The sequence below is a fragment of the Rhincodon typus genome, chromosome 12, assembly GCF_021869965.1.
Source record: "Rhincodon typus isolate 14 chromosome 12, sRhiTyp1.1, whole genome shotgun sequence".
NCBI classification, from domain to species: domain Eukaryota; kingdom Metazoa; phylum Chordata; class Chondrichthyes; order Orectolobiformes; family Rhincodontidae; genus Rhincodon; species Rhincodon typus.
The window spans coordinates 30110495-30133092 of NC_063343.1; the positions used below are offsets into that span (position 1 = coordinate 30110495).

At 39.8% G+C, this 22598-nt stretch overlaps 1 protein-coding gene across 1 annotated transcript in view; it reads left to right on the forward strand.

The window, feature by feature from the left end:
• The first annotated feature begins 5192 nt into the window (after positions 1 to 5192).
• The window catches only part of cdhr2 (cadherin related family member 2), a 93661-nt gene continuing 76255 nt past the window's right edge, over positions 5193 to 22598 (forward strand). Inside the window, exons 1-7 of the mRNA XM_048603790.1 lie at positions 5193 to 5250; positions 6129 to 6194; positions 11693 to 11832; positions 13257 to 13316; positions 16308 to 16388; positions 21311 to 21400; positions 22452 to 22568. Of these exons, the coding sequence (XP_048459747.1) occupies positions 5193 to 5250; positions 6129 to 6194; positions 11693 to 11832; positions 13257 to 13316; positions 16308 to 16388; positions 21311 to 21400; positions 22452 to 22568 (612 nt within the window). The remainder of the gene's footprint in view (positions 5251 to 6128; positions 6195 to 11692; positions 11833 to 13256; positions 13317 to 16307; positions 16389 to 21310; positions 21401 to 22451; positions 22569 to 22598) is intronic.

Below are 22598 nucleotides of genomic sequence, written 5' to 3' on the forward strand. Positions count from 1 at the left end.
TAAGACAGAACGTTTTGATAAAATGTATTTTTCCAGCAATACTCAAGTACTGTACTATCAATAAAGAAAAGTTGTATTGTGGTAATCTAGAATTAAATATTGTGAATAAACATGATGAAAATATTACACTGAGCAAACAAAGACAGAATGAATTTGTAACAGTCAGATATGTCTGAGAAATCTGACTGAACATTTTAAAGAGATGACTAAAGTAGTGGAGAGGGGATTGTCCATGGTTGTTACTTATGGACTTTCAGAGGACATTCTATAAAGTCCTTTACAGAAGCTGCCAGCTAAATTGAAAGTAAATTATTGACCTGGCTAGGAAGCTGACTGAATGGCAGGAGAAAGAGATATTAAGGATAATGGGTAGGTATTCTTAATTATCAGAATGTGATCAGTGCTGTTCCATAGAAATCTATTGAGCCTTAACTATTTATAAGCGACTTAGTTAGAGGATAGGGAGTAACATATCTGATGACACACTGCACTGCAGAAACTGATCAAGCTTTCTTTGACAGCACTTTCCAAATCTGTGACTTCCACCATCTACAAAAGCAAGGACTGCAGACATGTGAGAATGCTCGCAGCAGCGAGACTCCCATCAAGTCACACATTATCTTCAATTTGAAATAAATCACTTTCTTCAGAATTATTGGGTCAAAATCATGGAAATTCCACCAGCACTCTAGGGGAAACTATTCCAAAAGGAATTTAACTGTTTATAACTCACTCAGAGATAGTAAGCCATCAACTTTCCTACTCCTCTGATGCTGACTGGCCTGCTGTGTTCCTCCAGCACCACACTGTGTTATCTATTAGCTGTTTATAAGGTGGCTCTCTAGCACCATCTCAAGGACAATTGAGAATGGAAAATAAATGCTGGTCTTGCCAGCTACAGCCATATTATGTGAACTAATAAAAAAGATGTTAACAAAATGCAACAATGGATTTCAAAAGATTGAGTGAATGAATAAAGCTGTGGTAAATGGATTTCAAAGTAGGAAATATGTGTTTATCCAGTTTGGACCTAAACAGGATTACTCAGCACACTTTCTAAAGCTAAAAAATGTTGGAGATTCTAAGAGGAGGAGGAAAAGAGGAGGTATCACGGACACTATCATTTCAAATGGGTTCTCTTTGAATGGTTTGTCAGGCTCTTGTTCCGCTGAAGAAACTTCATGACAATTTTGCTGCACAGTTGCCTGACCTTTAGTTACATTGCTGCACATAGTGTCCTCTTTGGCTACATCCTTAGGTAAAAGCGAACACAGATAAAACTAGCACCTGGGTATTGTTATTTGACATCTCTGCTTTTCGCTCTCCACAGCTTGTGTTGTCTCACCACAAAGCTACCTTTCCTTTAGGTATGGCATTTGCTTGTCAGGTGCTGGTAATTCTTTTTGCCTGCCTTGCATTATGAGCCAGCATTGCAACCAGCTCCGCTCGACCAGATTTCTTGAATTTACCTCCATGGCTATGTCCACTTCCTTTCTAATATAACCCTTGAGAACCTTTGTAATCCATTTAGAAACATGACCTCTTTTCACTTTTTCCAGTGCAGTCTTAGAGAAAATGGGAGCCCTCTTCCTCAACTTCTGCCCTTTGGTACATTTTATTCCTTGTGAAAAGCACTTTTGTGCCACTTCAGGAGCCAAAATTCCTTTTAAAAGGGGCAGGTTAGATTTAACTTGTGTTAGCCCAGTATACAGCTCGAATCCTGTTAAATGTGCAGACTCAGGAGCTTGTTTAACGTTGGGCTGCGCACTCTAGTCGTTGTGATAAGCAGCCAGCACAAAGTATGAATGCACTACATAACTGTAATCGGGCACTGGGTAATTATATATTATGAAGCCCACAGTAGCAAACTGGCCCAATCATGTTCTGAGGCCTATTCCTGATTTTTGGGAGGCCTAGTATTAAGAGACATAGTCTAAAAATTAGAGTCATACTGAAATTAGGAAGCACTTTTTACACGCAAGTGTAATAGAAGTTTTAAACTCTCTCAGAGTCATACAGCATGGAAACAAACCCTTTGGTCAAACTCATCCATACTGAGGAGACATCCTAACCTGATCTAGTCCCATTTGTCAGCATTTGGTGGATATGCCTCTAAACCCTTTCTATTCATGTACCCATCCAGAAGCCTTTTAAATATTGTCATTGTACCAGCGTTCACCACTTCCTCTTGGACTCCTTCCATGCACCACCCTCTGCATCAAAAAGTTACCCCTCAGGTGTGTTTTAAATCTTTCCCCTCTCACCTTAAACCTATGTCCACTATCTTTTGGACTCTCTGCAAATGGTACCTGATATTTGATCAATTAAAAATTTTAAACCTGGCTTTTTTAGTTTTTATTAACCAAAATTATTGTGGAATATTGGGCAAAGGTGTGTATATGGAGTTAGGTCATGTGTTGGCTATATCTCGTTCAATATGACGGAACAGGCTTAAAGGACAAAATGGCCCACTTCAGTTTGTATGTTCCTGCTAGAGAAATAATGCTTTGGTGTTTCAATCCACTCTCCATTTTACTCCCAGTCTCAGCAATGTTATTGTATTTGTATTGAATTTGTATGAATTTAGTCACCAGCTGTGTCCATAGGCAGCAATGCAAAGAATGTAGAACTTCATTGATTCAAAAACATCACTGAATCCCCCGCTATCAATATACTGGGGTTTAACATTGACCAGAAACTCAACTGGACTCACCGCATAAACACAATGGCTACATGAGCAAGTCAGAAATGATGAATGAAGTAGTGAGTTGCTCACCTCCTGACTTCCCAAAGCCTGACCACCATCTACAAGGCACAAGTCAAGAGCGTGATAGAATATTCCCCACTTGCCTGGATGAATGCTGCTTTGACAACACTCAAGAAGCTTGACATCACCCAGAACAAAGCAGCCCGTTTGAACATCTACTCTCTCCACCACCAACACTCAGCAACAAGACGTACTGCTGAAGTTCGCTAAAGGTCCTCAGGTAGCACCTTCCAAACCCATGACCTCTTCCATCTAAAAGGAAAAGGGCAGCAGTGATGGGTGAACACCGCTACCTGCAAGAACCCTTCCAAGCCAATCACCATCCTGACTTGGAAATATATTGTCGTTCCTTCACTGTCACTGGGTCAAAATCCTGGCATTCCCTCCCTAAGGGCATTGTGGGTGTACCTACCAAAATGGACTGCAGCAGCTCAAGTTGGCAGCTCATGACCACCTTCACACGGGCATCTAGGGAAGGGCAATGAATACTGGCCAGCCATGAGTGAATAAAAAAAAAATCAGCGCTCCTGTGGGAAAAATAAGGGCAGGAAGTACTACCTCCTAGTTTTGGGTACCAGTGAGTGGGTGCATGGAAATCATCTCCACTGCCTATGTCAGAGATTGATATAGTTGACTCATTGCTCTTTTGAAGACTGGTCTTCTGCAATTTGGATTCTATGATCATCCGGTGGTAATAATTTCTCCAACCTCATACAGGAACAGTGTCCTTAATCTCTTCCAGTCCCACATCCTCAGTTTCACTAGTACTTCGTGACCAAGCCATTTGCTCAGCCTGTTTATGAGTAACTGTGTTTGTACGTGCATGATATGAGGATAGACCAGGAGTTAGCATGGACAACCCATTAACATTTGCTTATTATAGCCTAAATAACTTCAACCAGCTCCAATATCACCCTGGATCTGGAAAAGTCAAAGTGGAGAGAGCTGAACATGACTGGACGATGGATCTTCAGCCTTTTTATGGAGTCTGTGGAAGGACTTGCAAAATTTAATTTTACAAATTTGCTAATCTTTTACTGGGCTGATTCACAGTTCCTTTGAGGACTGCTCGTTAAGCAACTGAAGACCTGTAACAACCAATTTTACATTGGGATCCAGAACTGTCTAATGATCCCAATATGTAACTATAACATGTCTAAACTTAGGTGGGCACCACGTACACTGAGGGGTGAATTTTATGAGCCTTACATGAGTATAGAGATGGGGATTGGAGGCAGGCTATTTAAAGTATAAGGAAAGATGTAGGTAATGGGTACCCACCACCTCCCGATTGCCATGGCATCCTGCTGACGGAGAGAAATGTGGAGGACAGCCCACCTGTCCAGAGGCCAATTATGCCACTTTACTGTTCAGTTAAGCACCTCTTTCTACTGTTGCTAATCTGGTGCTTTGTGGCTTTTGAAGGGATTATCGATGGCAATGGCTGCTCCTGTTAACTTCACCAACTCTTCAAATTGGGGCTTGTCGCTGGTGACCTTGACCCCATTTACTTGGCCGTAAAACTACCATCTGTTGTTAATTCTCTCAACTAGCAGCAGTATCCATAGTAGCCCCTGCTCCCGACAGACTGTGGATCTAATCACAACTTTTACTCTGTGTGCTTCCTTGGAATAAATAAAATAGCTTCATAATTTACTCTGGCCCTTTCCCCCACATGTCCATTTGACCTGAGAAGATTAAAGAGATTAGAGTATTATCTGTGAGGACTTCAGAAATATCCAGTTTAGAACTCAAAGACATGCTTTTGTTACACCTCTACCCTATAGACATAGGTTTGCATGAGTCAGTTTCCAAACAAATGCTCAGCTATTTTCTGGAAACAGTTCTAACCACTGAGAAAGTTGCTCCAGCCGGCACAAGTACATAAGCATATTGTTTTAACATTAAAGGTTGAATAAATATTTAATATGCGTTCTTGAATTGTTCAACAAGAACCATTAAGTTCAATGAAATTTCTGTTTCTCATTATAAAGTTTCTATTGACTAATAGAGTATATGTTCCAAGTGTAAATGCCGTTTTATCTACTGTGGGCATAGTCCCAGAGCCAAGCAATAGCCTTGCAATGTCTCAATGAAGTTCCTTTAGCCTGACTTCAACTTGCCTTGACAATGTGAGTCATTGGTAGCTTTGCTGATATTGAATGGTTGCATACAGGCCATGGATAGTCCAGAAGTGTTCTTTCAAGGGGTTCACTGTTGCTGTTGGAGATCACTACCAAGTGGGCAAGCATTATGGTTCAATGATGAAACAGTAATTTTTTTAAAAAAGTGAAATGAGTCATTGGACTGTTAAATAGCCCTTACTTAAAAACAAGAACTTGAAATTTTTCATTTGATTGTACTATTTTTAGAGTTGTAATGCATTAAATGAAAAAAATGTAATATTTATCTTGTTTTGCAGAAGATGTCATCACATAACATAAAATGCATTCTTCTTCTTGGATTTTGCTTAGTTATGAAAGGTATGATCTTAAATTTAAATTGGTAATTTTTAGAAAATTTACTGTGGAACAATTTAGTGGTGGTGTATTGCCAGAAATTGAGAGAAACTCAGCTCTTGCTGTTTTTGGAAACAATGCAAATAGAAAATTGCAATGGAAGCTGTCAAGAAATTTAATGCTCAGTGCAAGCTTTTCAGACAGTCATGAGGCCAATATCACATCTGGGGTCTTGTACATGATTTACTTTAGAAATATGATTGGAGTCATATTTGACCATGCTGCTTTCAGGCATTCCTGTTGGTCACTTGTAAACAGTACGGGCCCATTTTAAATGTGCAATGAAGGAGCCTATGCTTGTTGCTTTATTGGACAAAACACTCTTCAAAGCTTATTTAAATTTCGACAGGTCAGTTTCTAAAGCATAAAAGGATCTGCCTGAATATGGAGCTAAGAGGAGCAGGAATGTTTCTCTCGGCACTGTCTAAAAATTACAAGCTGTTGCTGGCTGCTGTCACCCCACACCTCTAATTGTATTCCTCCTCCAGGCCTTGACTTGGCTGATGTCCCAGTTGACTGAGCTCCTTGCTGAGATTGTCAAATTGCATCTTGCACCATGCAGAAGTATTTGCAAACTTCTCGTCTGCTCCTGATAATGGTAGAGGACCTAAAGCATGTGGTCCTTTCGCTCATAAGTTTAGGTTTGTCAGTTGTTGCAGCCATTTGATTTTAACGTGAAAGTGGCTGTTAATGAATTTCCAATCACTGTACTATCTGAAATCATCATTATAATTTAAATTCAGGCTAATTTTTATCACCAAGTGCAAGCTGGTTGCATTTCTTTTGATTTGCTGCAAAAATACTGTGAAGTAATGTTACTTTTTTTGAAATTTCAACTTCAGCCAAATCTGCACCAATATTTGCCTCCAATATGACGGTTGTATATGTTGCTGAAGACACACCAAGAGGTAGGCTTGTTGTTACAAACTATTTATATGATTAGAAATCAGTTTTATTTCAGAACAAAAGCCAGAAGAGGAAAAACTTTCAAAGTCGAGAACTCTGCAAGATGACCAGAATTGTAGTATAAAAGTTAAGTTGCTTTCATTGCTCAAGTTATATTATCAGAAAAGTTGACGAGGAAACCATGTGTGAAATCCTAATACCTAGGTAGGTATAACCAGTAAATGTTGATTTGTGAAATAAAATGATGTCAATAGATAAGTGAATAGCTTTGAAAAAAAATTGTTTCCATATGTCTGCCTGTCTGCTGATTTCAAGATAAAGGGATGAATGAGGTAGCAGAGAGGGTGAGGTATCAGAGAGAATCGATGAGACTTGTGAGCCAAGTTGGAGTTCATGGAATATAAGTGACAATCACAAGACAGAAGGATGCAATATATCTGCTTTATTTTTTTTTCCAAATATTTACAAGCAAAACCCATTATGGGAGGTGGTGGAATCTGCTTTATTTCTTTTTTTCTAATCAACCTGTTCAGTGATGCTGTTACACACTTCTGGAGTAGGTGGGACTTGAACACAGATCGCCCACTTCAGAGATAGGGATACTACCATTGCACCACAAGAAACTTATGGATGTGCTTTCTATTTATTTAAATTCCAGACTTTTATTGAATTCAAATTTCACAATCGCCCATGGTGGAATTTGAAACCATGTTTCCGAAAGATGAGATGGGCTTTCTGAATTACTAATCCAGTGACATTACCAGCAGGCACATGGGAACAACACCACCAGCAAGTTCCCCTCCAAGCCATTCACCACCCTGACTTGGAAATATATCACTGTTCCTTCACTGTCACTGGGCCAAAATCCTGGAATTCTTTCCCTAAAAGCATTGTGGGTCTATGTACAGGACTGCAATAGTTCAGCTTACCACCACCTTCTCAACAGCAACTAGTGATAGGGAATAAAGCTGGCCCAGTCAGCAATGCCCACGTCCCGCAAATGAATAAGAAAAAGTCAATATCTCTCTGTAAACTGTTTGCATCCCTCTCACAACCTGCCTTTCCACCTATTTTTATATTGCCTGCAAACTTGGATACACTTGCTTCCTTCCTTTAAGTCATTAAAAATATTGTAAACAATTGTGGTCCCAGCACTGATCCCTGTTGAAACCCAGTGATCACAGTTCGCCAACCTAAAAATACCCCTTATCCCTACTTGCTGTTTCCGACACATGAGCCAAATCTCTATCCATGACAATATCATACATCCAACACCATGGACTCTTATCTAATGACTTAACCTTTTGTGTCGTACCTTGTTAAATGCTTTCTGGAAGTCCAAATATAACACATCTACTGGTTCCCCTCTATCCGCTATGGTTGAGATTTCCTCAAAAAACAATAAATTAGTCAGACACAATTTTCATTTCTTACAGCCATGCAGACTCTGCTTGTTTAGATAACAATTTTCTGAATGTTATGCTATTACACCCTTAATAATTGATTCCAATGCTTTTCCAACAATAGATGTTAGGCTATTTGGCCTACAGTTTGGAAAATTACAACCAATGCATTCATTATTTCTGAAGCTACCTCTTTTAGAATCTTATGATGCAAGCCAACAGGGCTAAGGACTTACCTGCCTTCAGCCCCATTAGTTTGTCTAATACTTAGTCTCTAGTGATGGTGATGGTATTTAATTCCTCATCTATATTCTTTAGTATTAATGGATTTTTAAAGTATCTTCCACCATAGAGATTTTTGCAAAATATGTTAAGTTCTCTGCCATTTCCCTGTTTCCCAAAATCGTGTCCCTAGATTCATTTTCTAAGAGGTCTATATTCACTGTGGCTTCTGTCTTCCTTTTTATATATCTAAAGAAGCAATTGTCAGTTTTTATAATCTGTGCTAGTTTGCCCTTATAGTTTATTTTCTCTGCCTTTGTTATCTTTTTAGCCCTCTTTTGCTGGATTCTGAATTTATTCCAGTCTTGACCTATCACTGACTTTTGTCTCTTTATATGCTTTTTCTTTCAACGTAATATTGTCCTTAACTTCCTTGGTTAGCCATGGCTAATTTTTCTCCCGTTTTGAATCTTTCTTCTTTACTGGAATGTAATTATGAATTACCTCCCTAAATGTCTGCCACTGATTGCTTACAGTCATTCCGCTAATCTACTGGCCCTGTTCACTTTAGCTAACTCTCTTCTCATTTCTTTGTAATTCCATTTATTTCAGTTAAACACAGTTGTTTCCGACCAAAGTTTCTCACTCTTGAACTGAATATTAAATTCTATCATGTTAAGATCACTATTTCCTGGGGGATCTTTTACTCTGAGGTCATTTCTTAAACCTGCCTCATCGCCCGATACCAGATCCAGCATAACATGTTCCATGGTTGGCTCCATGACATATTGCTCTAAGAAAGCATCCTTAATGCATACTATGTATTCATTGTCATAACTATCCTTTCCATTTGATTAACCCATTCAACATGAAGTTTAAAGTCACCCATGATTATTGCTCTCTTTTTATATGTTCCTATGAATTGTTGATTTATGGTCTTTCCGATAGAGTGGCACTTGTTTGGGCTGGGTGCACTATTCCTACCAATGTCTCTTAACTTTGCCGTTTTTTACCTCCAACCAAATGGACTCTACATCAATTGAGCCTAGGTCATCTCTCACAACAGTGTTCATTTCATCTCCTATTAACACATAGCCCACCACCTTTTCCATTCCTTCTATCTATCTGTCAAATATCTCTGAATGTTAAGTTCCCAGTTTTGATTTCCTTGGAAGGGATATGAGTTCATATTTACCATAATTTTGTGTTGCCAGTTCATCTACCTTTTTGTGATTTCTTCATGCGTTAAGATACAAAGCCCTTAGGTTTGTTCTATTGTCAAATTTCCCTACACTTTTATGTTTCCTGGGTGCAATATGACATTCCCACGTTCTGCCCCTTCCTTGTAACAATCAGCCCCATCACTAATCTGCAATCCTACTTCTCTTGTAACTTTGGTTTTCTAATTTTCCATATAACTGAACCCAATGCCCCACTATTTAGTTTAAAGTCCTGTCTGTGGCCCTGGTATGTGATTTGTGAGGACGCAGTTCCCAGCATGATTCAGGTGGAGCTTCTTTCCTTCCCCAGAACTAGTAAATTTGAGCCCATTTCTCTCACACTAATCTTTGAGCTAAGCATTTACCTCTTTAATTTGGTTAACTCTGAGCCAATTGGCTCGTTGCTAATTATTACCTTATTACCTTCTTGGTTCTACTTTCTAATTTAGGCCCTAGCTGCTCATATTCCTTCAGCAGAACCTCTTTCCTCATTCTACATTTTGCATTGGCACCTATGTGGACAATGACAACTTGATCTTTCCCCTCCCACTCCAAATTCCTCAGTAGCTCAGATGAGATATCCTGAACTGGGCACCAGGCAGATGACACAGCCTTCTGGTATCTCAATCCTGGCCACAGAGAACAGTGTTTATTCCCCTGACTCTACTATCCCTGATTACAACTACATTTCTCTTTACTCCCCACTCTTGAATGGCTCCCTATATCTTGGATCTATGGCTTCTTACAGGCTCACTTTTATCCACACAGAGAGCAAGATTTCAAACCTGTTAGGTTGAGGTTGCTGCAGGACTACCTCTTGTGTTTCACTTGTCGTCAAACCCTCTCATCCTTGATCATTGATTGAATTCAAGGTAGTTAATGCAAAAGTTGTGACTGACTCCAGAAATGCAAGTCCAAGTAACTCACCCCCTCCCTGATGTGTCACAGTGTTCAAAGCTCAAACTACTGATCATCTATTCTAGGTCAGAGTTTATCATGCAACTAACACTTGCTGTAGATATGGCCAGGGTGAACCACGATAGTGTCCACCAGATCCCATATCATGCAGGTACAACACATTTCCTGGCTTTGCGTCTCCATCTTATTTACTTAGTTCTTAATTTGTGTTTTTTGAAAGGAATTTCCAACTTGTCTTTTAGTTTTAATCTGTAAAATATTGTTTCTATTTAGCTTTAATCTGAAAGCAACTTATAATAGTCAAATAAGCTGCTATTATCAACCAATGAATTTATGATTTTTCTTTGCTTATGCTGGGTCTCTGATCATGGGCTTCAGTTTATCCTGTTAAAAGACATTACACATTATGAGCCAAAAGTAAGAAAATACATCTCTCCCCCTCTGTACCGAATTCCCACACTACTCCAAAATCCCCGAAATATACACTCACTTGGGCTGTGCCTCACTCTGAATGTGATTTTTCCTTCCTGATTATGTGAAGCTTACTGATCACAGAGCCTTTCAACAGACCCTCTCTTTAATAGAGCTGAGGTCAGCTGAGATAACTCATACTAGTTAAGCTTCAAGAGGAATTAGCTTGGTTCTCAATTGTACTTTCTATCTGACCTCTGTAATGACCTTACTTCTTCTTCATTATCTTAATTTCTGTTCCTATCCAGGGAACTCTGGATTTATTTGCCTCACCTTTCTGTTTTGAGGGAATATATTTTCATGTGTCCAAATTATATTCATTTTGGGGAAGGTAGCCAATTGTTCAGCAATAGTTCTCCCAGCCAAATCTTCTTGTCACATGGAAGTTGGCTCTCCCCTAGTTAGTTATTCTTCCTCTGGATTTTCTGTTGCTCTTTTCATCATCATTCTAAACCTAATTCCACATGGCAAGCTATGCCTGTAACTCACCAATCTTATTTTCTACGTCCATGCATTCACAAACATGCAGTGTAACATTTCCTTCATGTCGTCATCTATGTCACACAAAGTGTCCGTGATTCTCTACGTTCCTCATGATGAGTATCCTGACTGACCAAGCTGTGTGCTATAACTTAAGATTACTTTTGCAATATTGATTTTAAATTGAAGATTAGAGATTGACAAAATTACAGTTCTCTTGTGATGTTGCTGCTTGACTTAAAACATAACACAGTCCTCATGTGCTACTCTTAAACTGTGGGGTCTGCTGGGGGCTAACAAAGATAAAAACATATCAAGAAATAATACACCTCCCTCCCTTCTTTACTGAATTTGCTTGGTCACCAAATTTGCAATGATTCCATTCCGTCACAATGCACTCCCTGCCCTGCACTCAATCTCATTTTTATATACTATTGAGCAGAAAGAAACTGATTTTCTGCTGCATTTGGAATGGATCTTCCCGCTTTGCTCTGGTGAATATTGTCATGATCCAAAATCAACAGGTCTCTTGCAAATTACTGGCAGCTGGCTGGTCAAAGATTAGCTATTGGCAGGCTTCTGAACCAAACACCCCTGGAGAAAAATCTACTCCTCTATTCCAATTACAATGCCCATTTATATGTCCTTAAATTTCATTCACTGTCTTGTTTTTTCACTGAGGCTGCGAAACACAACTTTGTGTTTAATGTAAGAATATTTATGATATTTTTCACACTTGAGAAAAGGAGATAATGTGTGATAGTTAATTCTATTGTTTTTTTCTAGGTGCAGTAGCATATAAGATTATTGCATCTGACCCCAGTAATGACCCATTAAACTACGCTATGTCTGGAGTGGATTCTACATTCTTCAAGTTAGATAGTAACACAGGCATTGTCACAGTTGCACGTGACTTGGACCGAGAGGTAATTTCGAAGGAATGCAGTTTGAATTGTAAATCACAAGACCTTTAGTTCCAAATCCGAACAATGATTCACTGTTTTGATTTACCTTAAAAACCACTTCAATGAATTCAGGGATGCTTAACATTGTTTGTATGCTTGTGATTTGTTACTCAATCCTCTCATGCAAGGATCGAGTAATGCTGTGAAGGATATTATGTTAACAGAATGCAGAACTTCAAAAAATAATTGAATAAAAATGTACAGTCCTGTGTGTGTGTGTGTGTGTGTGTGTGTGTGTGTGTGTGTGTGTGTGTGCACGTGCGTGTGTGTGTCGCTGTCTGTCACTTGGAAGGAAGTGAACAATTCTCACTGGATTCACATAGTTGTCTGTCGATAGAAGTTGAGTGAGCTGAACTCAGTTGGAAAGATGGTGCAGAGTGAGCATTGATCCCAATACCTCTAAAGTAATGAGGGGAACATTGCTTGTATCAATTATCAGAGAGGATAAGATTAGACTGAGTTGTAATTACTCAGTGGCCAGAATTTTACATACCCTGAAGGAGCAGGATAAGAGGCTGTTGATAATTAGTTGGGAGCAAAAGAATCAGTATAGAGTATGGGGTCTAACCTTCTTGTTGCCTTCCCACTGCTATGGTATTTTGCCAGTTCTGGAGAATATGGAAGATGGTCTTCTTACCGTAGAGGCTAATTAAGCCATTCAAGTGGTTAAAAAAAAAGCAGCTTCCTGTTAATGCTGGTAGTTTTCATCTTCCGTCACATGGGGAAGCTTCCTGAAAAACTCTGGTAATCTTCAATAATTATCTGAACCATTTTCTGAAGAAGGGTCTAGACCCGAAACATCAGGTTTCCTGCTCCTCTGATGCTGCTTGGCCTGCTGTGTTCATCCAGCTCTACACCTTGTCATCTCAGATTCTCCAGCATCAGCAGTTCCTACTATCTCTGGTAATCTTCATGTAGGTTTGGGGAGGACGTGGGTGGAACTGTCCAGGATCTGCATCTGTCAACTGCAATAGCTGCTCTCGCTTCATGGTCCACCCACACCTCACCAATTATCCTACTTAGCTCGGTGGGTCCAGTGATCCATATCCCATTTACCTTATTCCAAGGGTAGTGGCAGTGATGCTTCTCTCGCTTTGTGCATTTAGGGCAATGACCACTATTTCTGGTGGTTATGTTTTGTCCAAAGAGTCCTCCTCACAATAATGGCTAAGGACAAATAATATATGTTCTTTACTCAAACTTGGAACAGGCATTAGGTCCTATGTGTACAGAAATGATAGATTTTGTGCTTTTTTCAGAAACTCCTACCCATCCACACACAATATTTTTTGAGAGGGTTTGTCATTTTAATTTTATGAATAAATACTGTTGGAAGTTGTATTTTGTGCTCGAGCTAATTTGTTCTCTTCAATATTTAATACTAGGTTAAATCTACTTTGAGTATTACTATTAGTGCTACTAATGGAAGAGATAAGACCAGCTTGGTGAGTTTTGTTCCAGTTATTTAATGAGAAAATGTTTAAATATGTTGAAAAATTGAATTGAGTGAATAAGTTAAAAGGACCAACGTTAAGAATAAGATCATACGAAATAGGAGCAGAAATAGGCCATTCAACCCACTGAGCCTGCTCCAACATTTAATAAGGTTATGTCTGACTTACTGTAGCCTTACCTTCTTTTCCCTGCATGGTCCCATACAGTTGACTCCTTTGGTGATTAAAAATCTGCATAATTCAGCGACTATATTCAATGACCTACATCCAGTGTTCTCTGCTGAAGAGAATTCCAAAGGCTAACATCCCTCTTAGAGAAGAAATTCTTTCTTAGCTCTGTCTGAAGTAGGCAATCCCTTAGTTTTGAAATTTTACCCTTAATTCTAGATTAACCAACAAGGGGGATCGTTCTCTTTTCATCCATTCCAATGCATCCCAAACTTTTCCCACTATGATCCCATTTGAATGTTAAAAATTGGCACAGCCACATAATGAGGGGGGGGGGGGGGCGGGAAGGAAATTGTTAAGTGGGCATTTGGTGGGGGTAGGGGGTGGCGAGAGGAAAACAGGGGATTGGAGGAGGGTGGGGACTGGGTTGATGGGCAGGAGTAGGTCTTTTTGTCTGGAATATGTATGAAGATTCTGATGGTATTGAGAAATATTGAACCTCAGCATAGATATCAGGACTGTCCAATCATTCATCATATTGTATTCAAAGTACCTCCTCCATACTGAATGCATCCAAGGAAGTCCCTGATTAGCCAATCAGAATGCTGAATGGAACAGCCAATCAGGACATTGAAAGAACAATCGATCAGAGCAGTGAAAAGTTGTGCCATTGACAAACTGCTTAGGTTAAAAGAAAAGTTCACATCTTAGTCAGAATATGATATGATTTGATTTGATTTGATTTGGTTTGATTTGATTTATTGTCATGTGTACCTAAGTGCAGTGAAAAGCTTTGTTTGCAAGCAGTACAGGCAGATCATGGTAAACTAGGCCATACAGATTTTAGTGTGAAAAAACTTGGACAGAATGAGACATACAGGTTACACCGCACAGGACGCGTGCAAGGCAAGATCAACATTGACAAGATCAGCATTGTTTGAAGCTAAAGAGCCTATTCATCAATCTAATAATGGCAGGGAAGAAGCTGTTCTTGAACCTGCTGGTGCGTGTGTTCAAGCTTCTCCTTGACAGTGACCATTGCTGTCTCTGAACGTGCAATCCCAAATGACCAGAATACCATGTGGCCCATTGTTGGGACCGTCTGATCGTATCTGTGAAGCACCTCAAAATCTTACAGATTTCAGTACGATCAACTCACTCTTGTAAACTCCAATGGATAAAGCCAACCTGCTCAATCCTTATAGAGGTTTATAAATCATGAGGGTCATAGATAAGGTGAATAGCAAACGTCTTTTCCCTAGAGTGGGGGATTTCAAAACTAGAAAGCATATTTCTAGAGTGAGAGGAGAAAGATTTAAAAGGGACCTGAGGGGCAACTTTTTCACACAAAGGGTGGTTTGTATGTGGAACAAACTGCCAGAGGAAGTGATGGATGCAGGTACAGTTACAACAGTTAAAAGACATTTGGATAGGTACACGAACAGGAAAGGTTTAGAGGGATATAGGTCAAATATAGGCAAGTGGGACTAGTTTAATTTGGGAAGCTTGGTTGGCATGAACAAGTTGGATTGAATGGTCTGTTTCTATGTTGAATGGATCTATCACTCTTGAGACAACCCCTTCATCCCTCCTTAAGAGACTAATGTACTGTACAGTTATAGCAAAAGATCCCTACTTTCATGCCCCATTTCCCTCATTCTCTTTGCAATAACTTATTATATCTACATGCTATATTTTTGGGATTCATACACAAGGTCAGCCAAATCTCTCTGTACTGAAGCATTCTGCTGTATTTCTCCAACAAATTACTATTCCACTTTTCTACTTCGCTGCCATAGTGGACAAATTCAATTTTTTCCACATTATACAACACCCACCAAATTTTACCCATTCAAATTTGATCTATCTGTGTCCCCTTGCAGACTCTTTGTATTCTATGCATAACGTACTTTCTCACCGATATTTGTACCTTCAGAAAATTTGCCTCCAATACAGTCTCTTCATCTGATTCATTAATACACTTGCAATAGTTACTTATCTCTTTGCCTTGTCACTCATTAAAGTTTGTCAACCTCAAAATTCTCCAATTATCCCAGATCTCTGTTTCCCATTAGTTAATCATTCTCTACCCATGGCAATGTCATCCACAGCAATATGAGCCCTCATATTGTGCAGTAACTGTCTATGAAAATTTATTGCTGCCTTCTGGAAATTCAAATAATCTCCTGTTGCCGTTTTAGTTACCCTACTCATTATATTCTCAAAGAACATTAATACTAACATTAATTTTACTAAACTTGATTTTCCTTTCACAAAACCAAGTTGACTATGGTTGAGCGATTTATGATTATTTAAAAGTCCTTTTATTATCTACTTAATAATGAATTCCAACATTTTCTGAACAGCAAATATTAGACTAACTGGCCGGTAGTTTTCTGTTTTCATCTCTCTCCTTTCTTGAATCAGAGATAGCACATTTGTAGTTTTCTAATCCACTGGGACTTTACCAGCTCTAGGGAGTTTTGGAAGGTTACAAATAATGTACTCACTCTCTCTTAGCCATTAGGATATCGGTCAACAAATCCAGAGAAGGCTTTAATCAGTTTTTAATCTTGTTAGTTTTCACTAGTGATAATGGTTATTTTAAGTTACTTGCGTTCTTTGGTTTCTGCTTTTCTACTATTCTTGGATGCATTTTCCATCTTTTATTCTGAAGCCAAATATAACACGTTTATTGAAAGTCTATGTCAGTGGTCTCATTTAAGTTTAATTTCTCATTCTCGATGTGAAATGAATGTGAAGTTTTATAATCTATTTTGACATTAAAAATGTATTTCTTTATTTGATCTCCAGAAACAAACAATCATTCTTAAAGATGCCAATGATAATGCACCCATATTTCTAAATGCTCCATACAAAGTATCTGTTTATGAGGTGAGTCACTTCCAGTTTTTAATTTTTTTTCTGAAGAATTTGTACTCAAGAATCTGTACCTAGGTAACTTCATACCTAAGATGGTGCCGTAAGTGATGATTTGTAAACATTTCACTATACTCAGTGTGAGTACACGCGAGAATAAAGCTAATTCATTTATTAAAATTTGACTCTAAGATGCCACAGGGTTGATAATGTGAGAGGGAAAAATCATGCTTAAAAATACTGTTCCATTTTCAGGATTTACTCATTTAATTGTCTGTTATGAGTAGACAACTGCCTTTCTTGGGTGAATCCTCACTTTCCACAAACCTGAATGTGTGCTTACATGCACACCATCTAGTAAGATAAATTTTTCCAGAGAGCATCTATTACTATAGAGTATAGAACATAGAACAGTACAGCACAGTACAGGCCCTTCGGCCCATGATGTTGTGCCAACCTATTATCCTATTCTAAGATCAAACTACCCTGCATTTTTACTATCATCCATGTGCCTATCCAAAAGTTGCTTAAATGTCCCTAATGTATTGACTCCAGTACCACCGCCGGCAGCGCATTGCATGCACCCTCTATACTCCGGGTAAAGAAACTACCTCTGACACCTCCCCATACCTTCCTCCAAACACTTTAAAATTATGCCCCCTCATAATAGTCATTTCTGCCCTGGGAAAAAGTCTCTGGCTATCCACTCTATCTATGCCTCTCATCATCTTGTACACTTCAATCAAGTCACCTCTCATCCTTCTTCGCTCCAATGAAAAAAGCCCTAGCTCCCTCAACCTTTCCTCATAAGACCTGCCCTCCAGTCCAGGCAGCATCCGGTAAACCTATTCTGCACCCTCTCTAAATCTTCCACATCCTTCCTATAACGAGGCGACTAGAACTGAACATAATATTCCAAGTGTGGTCTAACCAGGGTTTTACAGAGCTGCAGCATAACCTCGCAGCTCTTAAACGCAATCCCCCTGCCAATGAAAACCAACACACCATATGCCTTCTTAACAACCCTATCAACTTGGGTAGTAACTTTGAGGGATCTATGGACGTGGACCCCAAGATCCCGCTGTTCCTCCACACTGCCAAGAATCCCGCCATTAACCCTGTATTCTGCATTCAGATTTGACCTTCCAAAATGAATCACTTCACACTTTTCCAGGTTGAATTCCATCTGCCACTTCTTTGCCCAGCTCTGCATCCTGTCCATGTCCCGTTGCAACCTACAACAGCCCTCAACACTATCCACAACCCTACCAACCTTCGTGTCATTGGCAAACTTACTAACCCACCCATCCACTTCGTCATCCAAGTCATTTATAAAGATCACAAAGAGCAGAGGTCCCAGAACAGATCCCTGCGGAACACCACTGGTCACTGAGCTCCAGGCTGAATACTTTCCAACTACTACCACCCTCTGTCTTCTACTGGGCAGCCAATTCTGTATCCAGACAGCCAAATTTCCCTGAATCCTATGCCTCCTTACTTTCTGAATGAGCCTACCGTAGGAAACCTTATCAAATGCCTTGCTAAAGTCCATATTCATCACATCCACTGCTCTACCTTCATCAATGTGTTTTGTCACATCTTCAAAGAATTCAATAAGGCTTGTGAGGCATGACCTGCCCCTCACAGAGCCATGCTGACTATTTCTAATCAAACTGTGCTTTTCCAAATAATCATAAATACTATCTCTCAGAATCCTCTCCAATAATTTGCCTACCACAGAAGTAAGACTGACTAGTCTGTAATTCCCAGGATTATCCCTATTCCCTTTCTTGAACAAGGGAATAACATTTGCCACCCTCCAACCATCTGGTACTGTTCCAGTTGACAGTGAGGACGCAAAGATCATCACCAAAGGCACAGCAATCTCTTCCCTCGCTTCCCGTAGAAACCTTGGGTATATCCCTTCTGGCCTAGGGGACTTATCTATCCTCATGATTTTCAAAATTTCTAGCACATCCTTCTTCCTAAAATCAACTTGTTCGAGCATATCAGCCTGTTTCATGCTGTCCTCACAAACTACAATGTCCCTCTCACTGGTGAATACTGAAGCAAAGTATTCATTAAGGACCTCCCCTACCTCCTCCGACTCCACACACAAGTTCCATCCACTATCCTTGATCGGCCCTACCCTCAGTCTGGCCATCCTCTTGTTCCTCACGTAAATACAGAACGCCTTGAGGTTTTCCTTAATCCTACCTGCCAAGGCTTTTTCATACTCCCTTCTAGATCTCCTAAGTCCATTCTTCAGTTCCATCCTGGCTACCTTGTAACCCTCTACAGCCCTGTCCGAGCTTTGCTTCCTCATTCTTAAGTAAGCTTCTTACTTCCCCCAAACTAGATATCCCACATGTCTTATCATCCAAAGTTCCTTCACCTCACCATCTGTTTCTTGCCTTAGTGGGCCAAACCTATCCAGCACTCATAGCAAGTGCTCCCTAAACAACTTCCACATTTCTGTTGTGCATTTCCCTGAGAACATCTGTTCCCAATTTATGTCCGCAGTTCTTGCCTAATAGCATTGTAATTCCCCCTCCCCCAATTAAATACTTTTCCATATTATCAGCTCCTATCCCTCTCTATGACTATAGTAAAGGTCAAAGAGTTGTGATCACTATCACCAAAAGCTCTCCCACTGAGAAATCTGACACCTGGCCTGGTTTGTTGCCAAGCACCAAATCCAATATGGCCTCCCCTCTAGTTGGCCTATCTACATATTGAGTCACAAATCCTTCCTGGACATACCTAACAAAATCTGCTCCATCAAACTATTTGTACTTAGGAGGTTCCAGTTGATATCAGGGAAGTTGAAGTCACCTTTCTATTGAAATCACCTATTACGGAAGTTGAAGTTGAAGTCTAATTGACTTCTGAATTGACACTTATTTTCTTATTTTCACTTTTTGACATTGGAACACTGAGGACATCATTAGATTTGTGTTAGTTAAGGATGTCAAGGGATATGGAGCAAAAGCAGGAAAATTCAGTTGAGCTGCAGTGTTGGAATGTTGGAATACAGTGGATGAGCTGGATGGCCTATTCCTGTTCCTAATATTAGATTAGTAATTTAATCAAATTTTGTCAGTCTATAAACTATGGTCTAGGTTTGTTAAAGTTAACTATTGAACAACAGCAAAAGTCACTTCACTTGGCTATAGAATCTCTAACTTAGAGCTCTTCAAATACAGAAATAGGGGAAGACTAATAGCTTTGTCAAATCCGCTTTATAGTGAACATGTACTATAATAATGTGTGAAGTTTTGGCCACCTACACAACCCAATCGAGTACTGCTTTAGCAAATTATTTCTTGCCATCTTGATATTCATCTTCAGAGATAACTCGAGTGAAGCATTCATCTCAATCATATTGGTATTTTGTGCACGGTAACCTCAGATTACTGGGCATGACTGATAACGAACGAACAGAACAAATGCTGTATGTTCCAGTTGGAGCATGGCTATAATCAGATCTCAGTAATACTTTAACTGTTTTCTGGAGAAAGGCGTCATGCCACAAAGTTAATATGAAAGTGAGTTTGCATCTGATGAAAAGGGGAAAGGAGCAAATAAATTCTGCTGTAAGGCAGACTTGATAGATCAACTGGACTTTTCTTGTCCACCAGTTTTGTATGCTTGTAAGTCATACAGACAGTAATTGTTGGAGAGAGATAGTAGGAACTGCTGATGCTGGAGAATCTGAGATAACAAGGTGTAGAGCTGGATGAACACAGCAGGCCAAGCAGCATCAGAGGAGCAGGAAAGCTGACGTTTTGGGTTGAGACCCTTCTTCAAAAATGGGGGAGGGGAAGGGGATTCTGAAATAAATAGGGAGAGAGGGGGAGGCGGATAGAAGATAGGTCAAAGAGGTGGGGTTGGAGCCAGTAAAGGTGAATGTAGGTGGGGTATAGAATCATAGAATCATAGAATCCCTACAGTGTGGAAACAGGCCCTTCAGCCCAACAAGCCCACACTGAACCTCAGACCATCCCACCCAGATCCATCCCCCTATAACCCACCTAATCTACACATCCCTGAACACTATGGGCAATTTAGCATGGCCAGTCCACCTAGCCTGCACATCTTTGGACTGTGGGAGGAAACCGGAGCAAACCCGCACAGACACGGGGAGAATGTGCAAACTCCACACAGTCACCTGAGGCTGGAATCAAACCTGGATCCCTGGCGCCGTGAGGCAGCAGTGCTAACCACTGTGCCACCGTGCTGAGGTCAAGGAGGTGGGATGAGGTTAGTGGGTAGGAGATGGGGGTGGGGCTGGGGGTGGGAGGAATGGTTAGGGAGGCGGGGATGAGCTGGGCTGGTTTTGGGATGCGGTCGGGGGAGGGGAGATTTTGAAGCTTGTGAAGTCCACATTGATACCCTTGGGCTGCAGGGTTCCCAAGCGAAATATGAGATGCTGTTCCTGCAGCTTTCGGGTGGCGTCATTGTGGCACTGCAGGAGGCCCAGGATGGACATGTCGTCCAAGGAGTGGGAGGGGGAGTTGAAATGGTTCGTGACTGGGAGGTGTAGTTGTTTGTTGTGAACCGAGCGTAGGTGTTCTGCAAAGCGGTCCCCAAACCTCTAATCTGGCATTGTGGATCCAGTATAAAATAAATTCCTCTAAAATGGTATCCCCTTTAGCTGTTGTCCTCCCTGCAACAAGGAATCACTTTTTGAGTTCTTCCAGTCATTGTGCCAAATACTCGTCAAACTTTGAATGCAATGCAATGATATTTACTTATTTACTCTATAATTATTTTATAATTATAATTAAGATATAACTTTCAGACAGTAGAAGGTTGAAAATTGATTCAATTCTCTATAGAAATGTGTTATTAGCAAGCTAAATTTATAAGGTCTCAGGCTTTCTCTTAATTATCATTTAATGAAATAAGTAATTCTGCATCTTCTTGTTGGACAGAATGAAACTAAAGGTGCAGTATTATTTACTGTTAAAGCAAAGGACAGAGACCAAGGGCCTGCTGGAACAGTACGGTATGAGATTGTGGGAGTAAGTATTAATTATGTGAAATGTGAGAAATTGCAGCAGATCTAATATAATTTGTATTATGTATTGTTTCAGACTTCCTGAGTTTGCTGTAACGTGCCCTTTTAAAAATACTTTTGAACAGTAGTCAACTTGAGCGAACTGCTATTTGACGCGATCAAATTGTAGCTTGGGAAGAATTGGGCCCTCAGCTACAAAATTAAATGGTCAATCTTTGATTTAGAAAGAGAGATGGAAAAGCTGAAAGGCAAAGGAGGCCATCCCTCTGCATAAATAATTTATCTTCATTGAGTTTGTGAAGGCATTCCAAACTAATAAACATGGCACGCTCCATCTGCAGCCATGTTATACCTGTGATGTGGAGGTGCCGGTTTGGACTTGGGTGAACAAAGTCAGAAGTCATATGACCCCAAGTTATTGACCAACAGATTCATTTGAAGTCACAAGCTTTCAGAGTTCTGCTCCTTTGTCAGACGACGAAGGAGCAGCACGCTGAAAGCTTGTGACTTCAAATAAACCTGTTGGACTATAACCTGGTGTCATGTGACTTCTTACCATGTTATTCCTGAATTTGGAATATCAAAGCTGCAAATAGGGGAAATATTCCAGTATGAACATTTCATTAAACAGCAGATTTTTCCTTTACTAATCCATTAATGTTATTAACAACCTAAAAGAAATGTCTACATTAGAGGATGAGGCTGCAAGCACATTAACATCTGTGCACCATATTCCTGCAGTAATATAGCAACAGATTTGCCTCACTCAATTTCAATATCTTTATGGAATCTAACAGTTAAATATAGGATAAATGTCTCTGGTTTGTGATTATTTTCTCTTAAACGCTTTTTTTTATTTTCATAATAATGTATAGTAACTTTCATCACCAGTGCTAGTGTGTAAATGGAACTCCACACATAGGGCCAACTGAGGATTTATGACCTTGTTTCTGTTGTGTTATATGACTGGTTCCACACATTGCATGTATCACGTCGCAATAACTCATAAGTCACTTCAGATTGCTGAATAAGCTCTACTTCTTACCCTGTTACAGGTACTCCCACATGCCCCTTATCTCTTTGAAATTCAACAAGGTGGAAAAGTTATTTTGAATGGTACACTGAGTTACACAGAGAAAAGCACATTTTATCAGTTACAGATCAAGGCTTCAGTAAGTTAAATTTATTTCTACTGAAATATC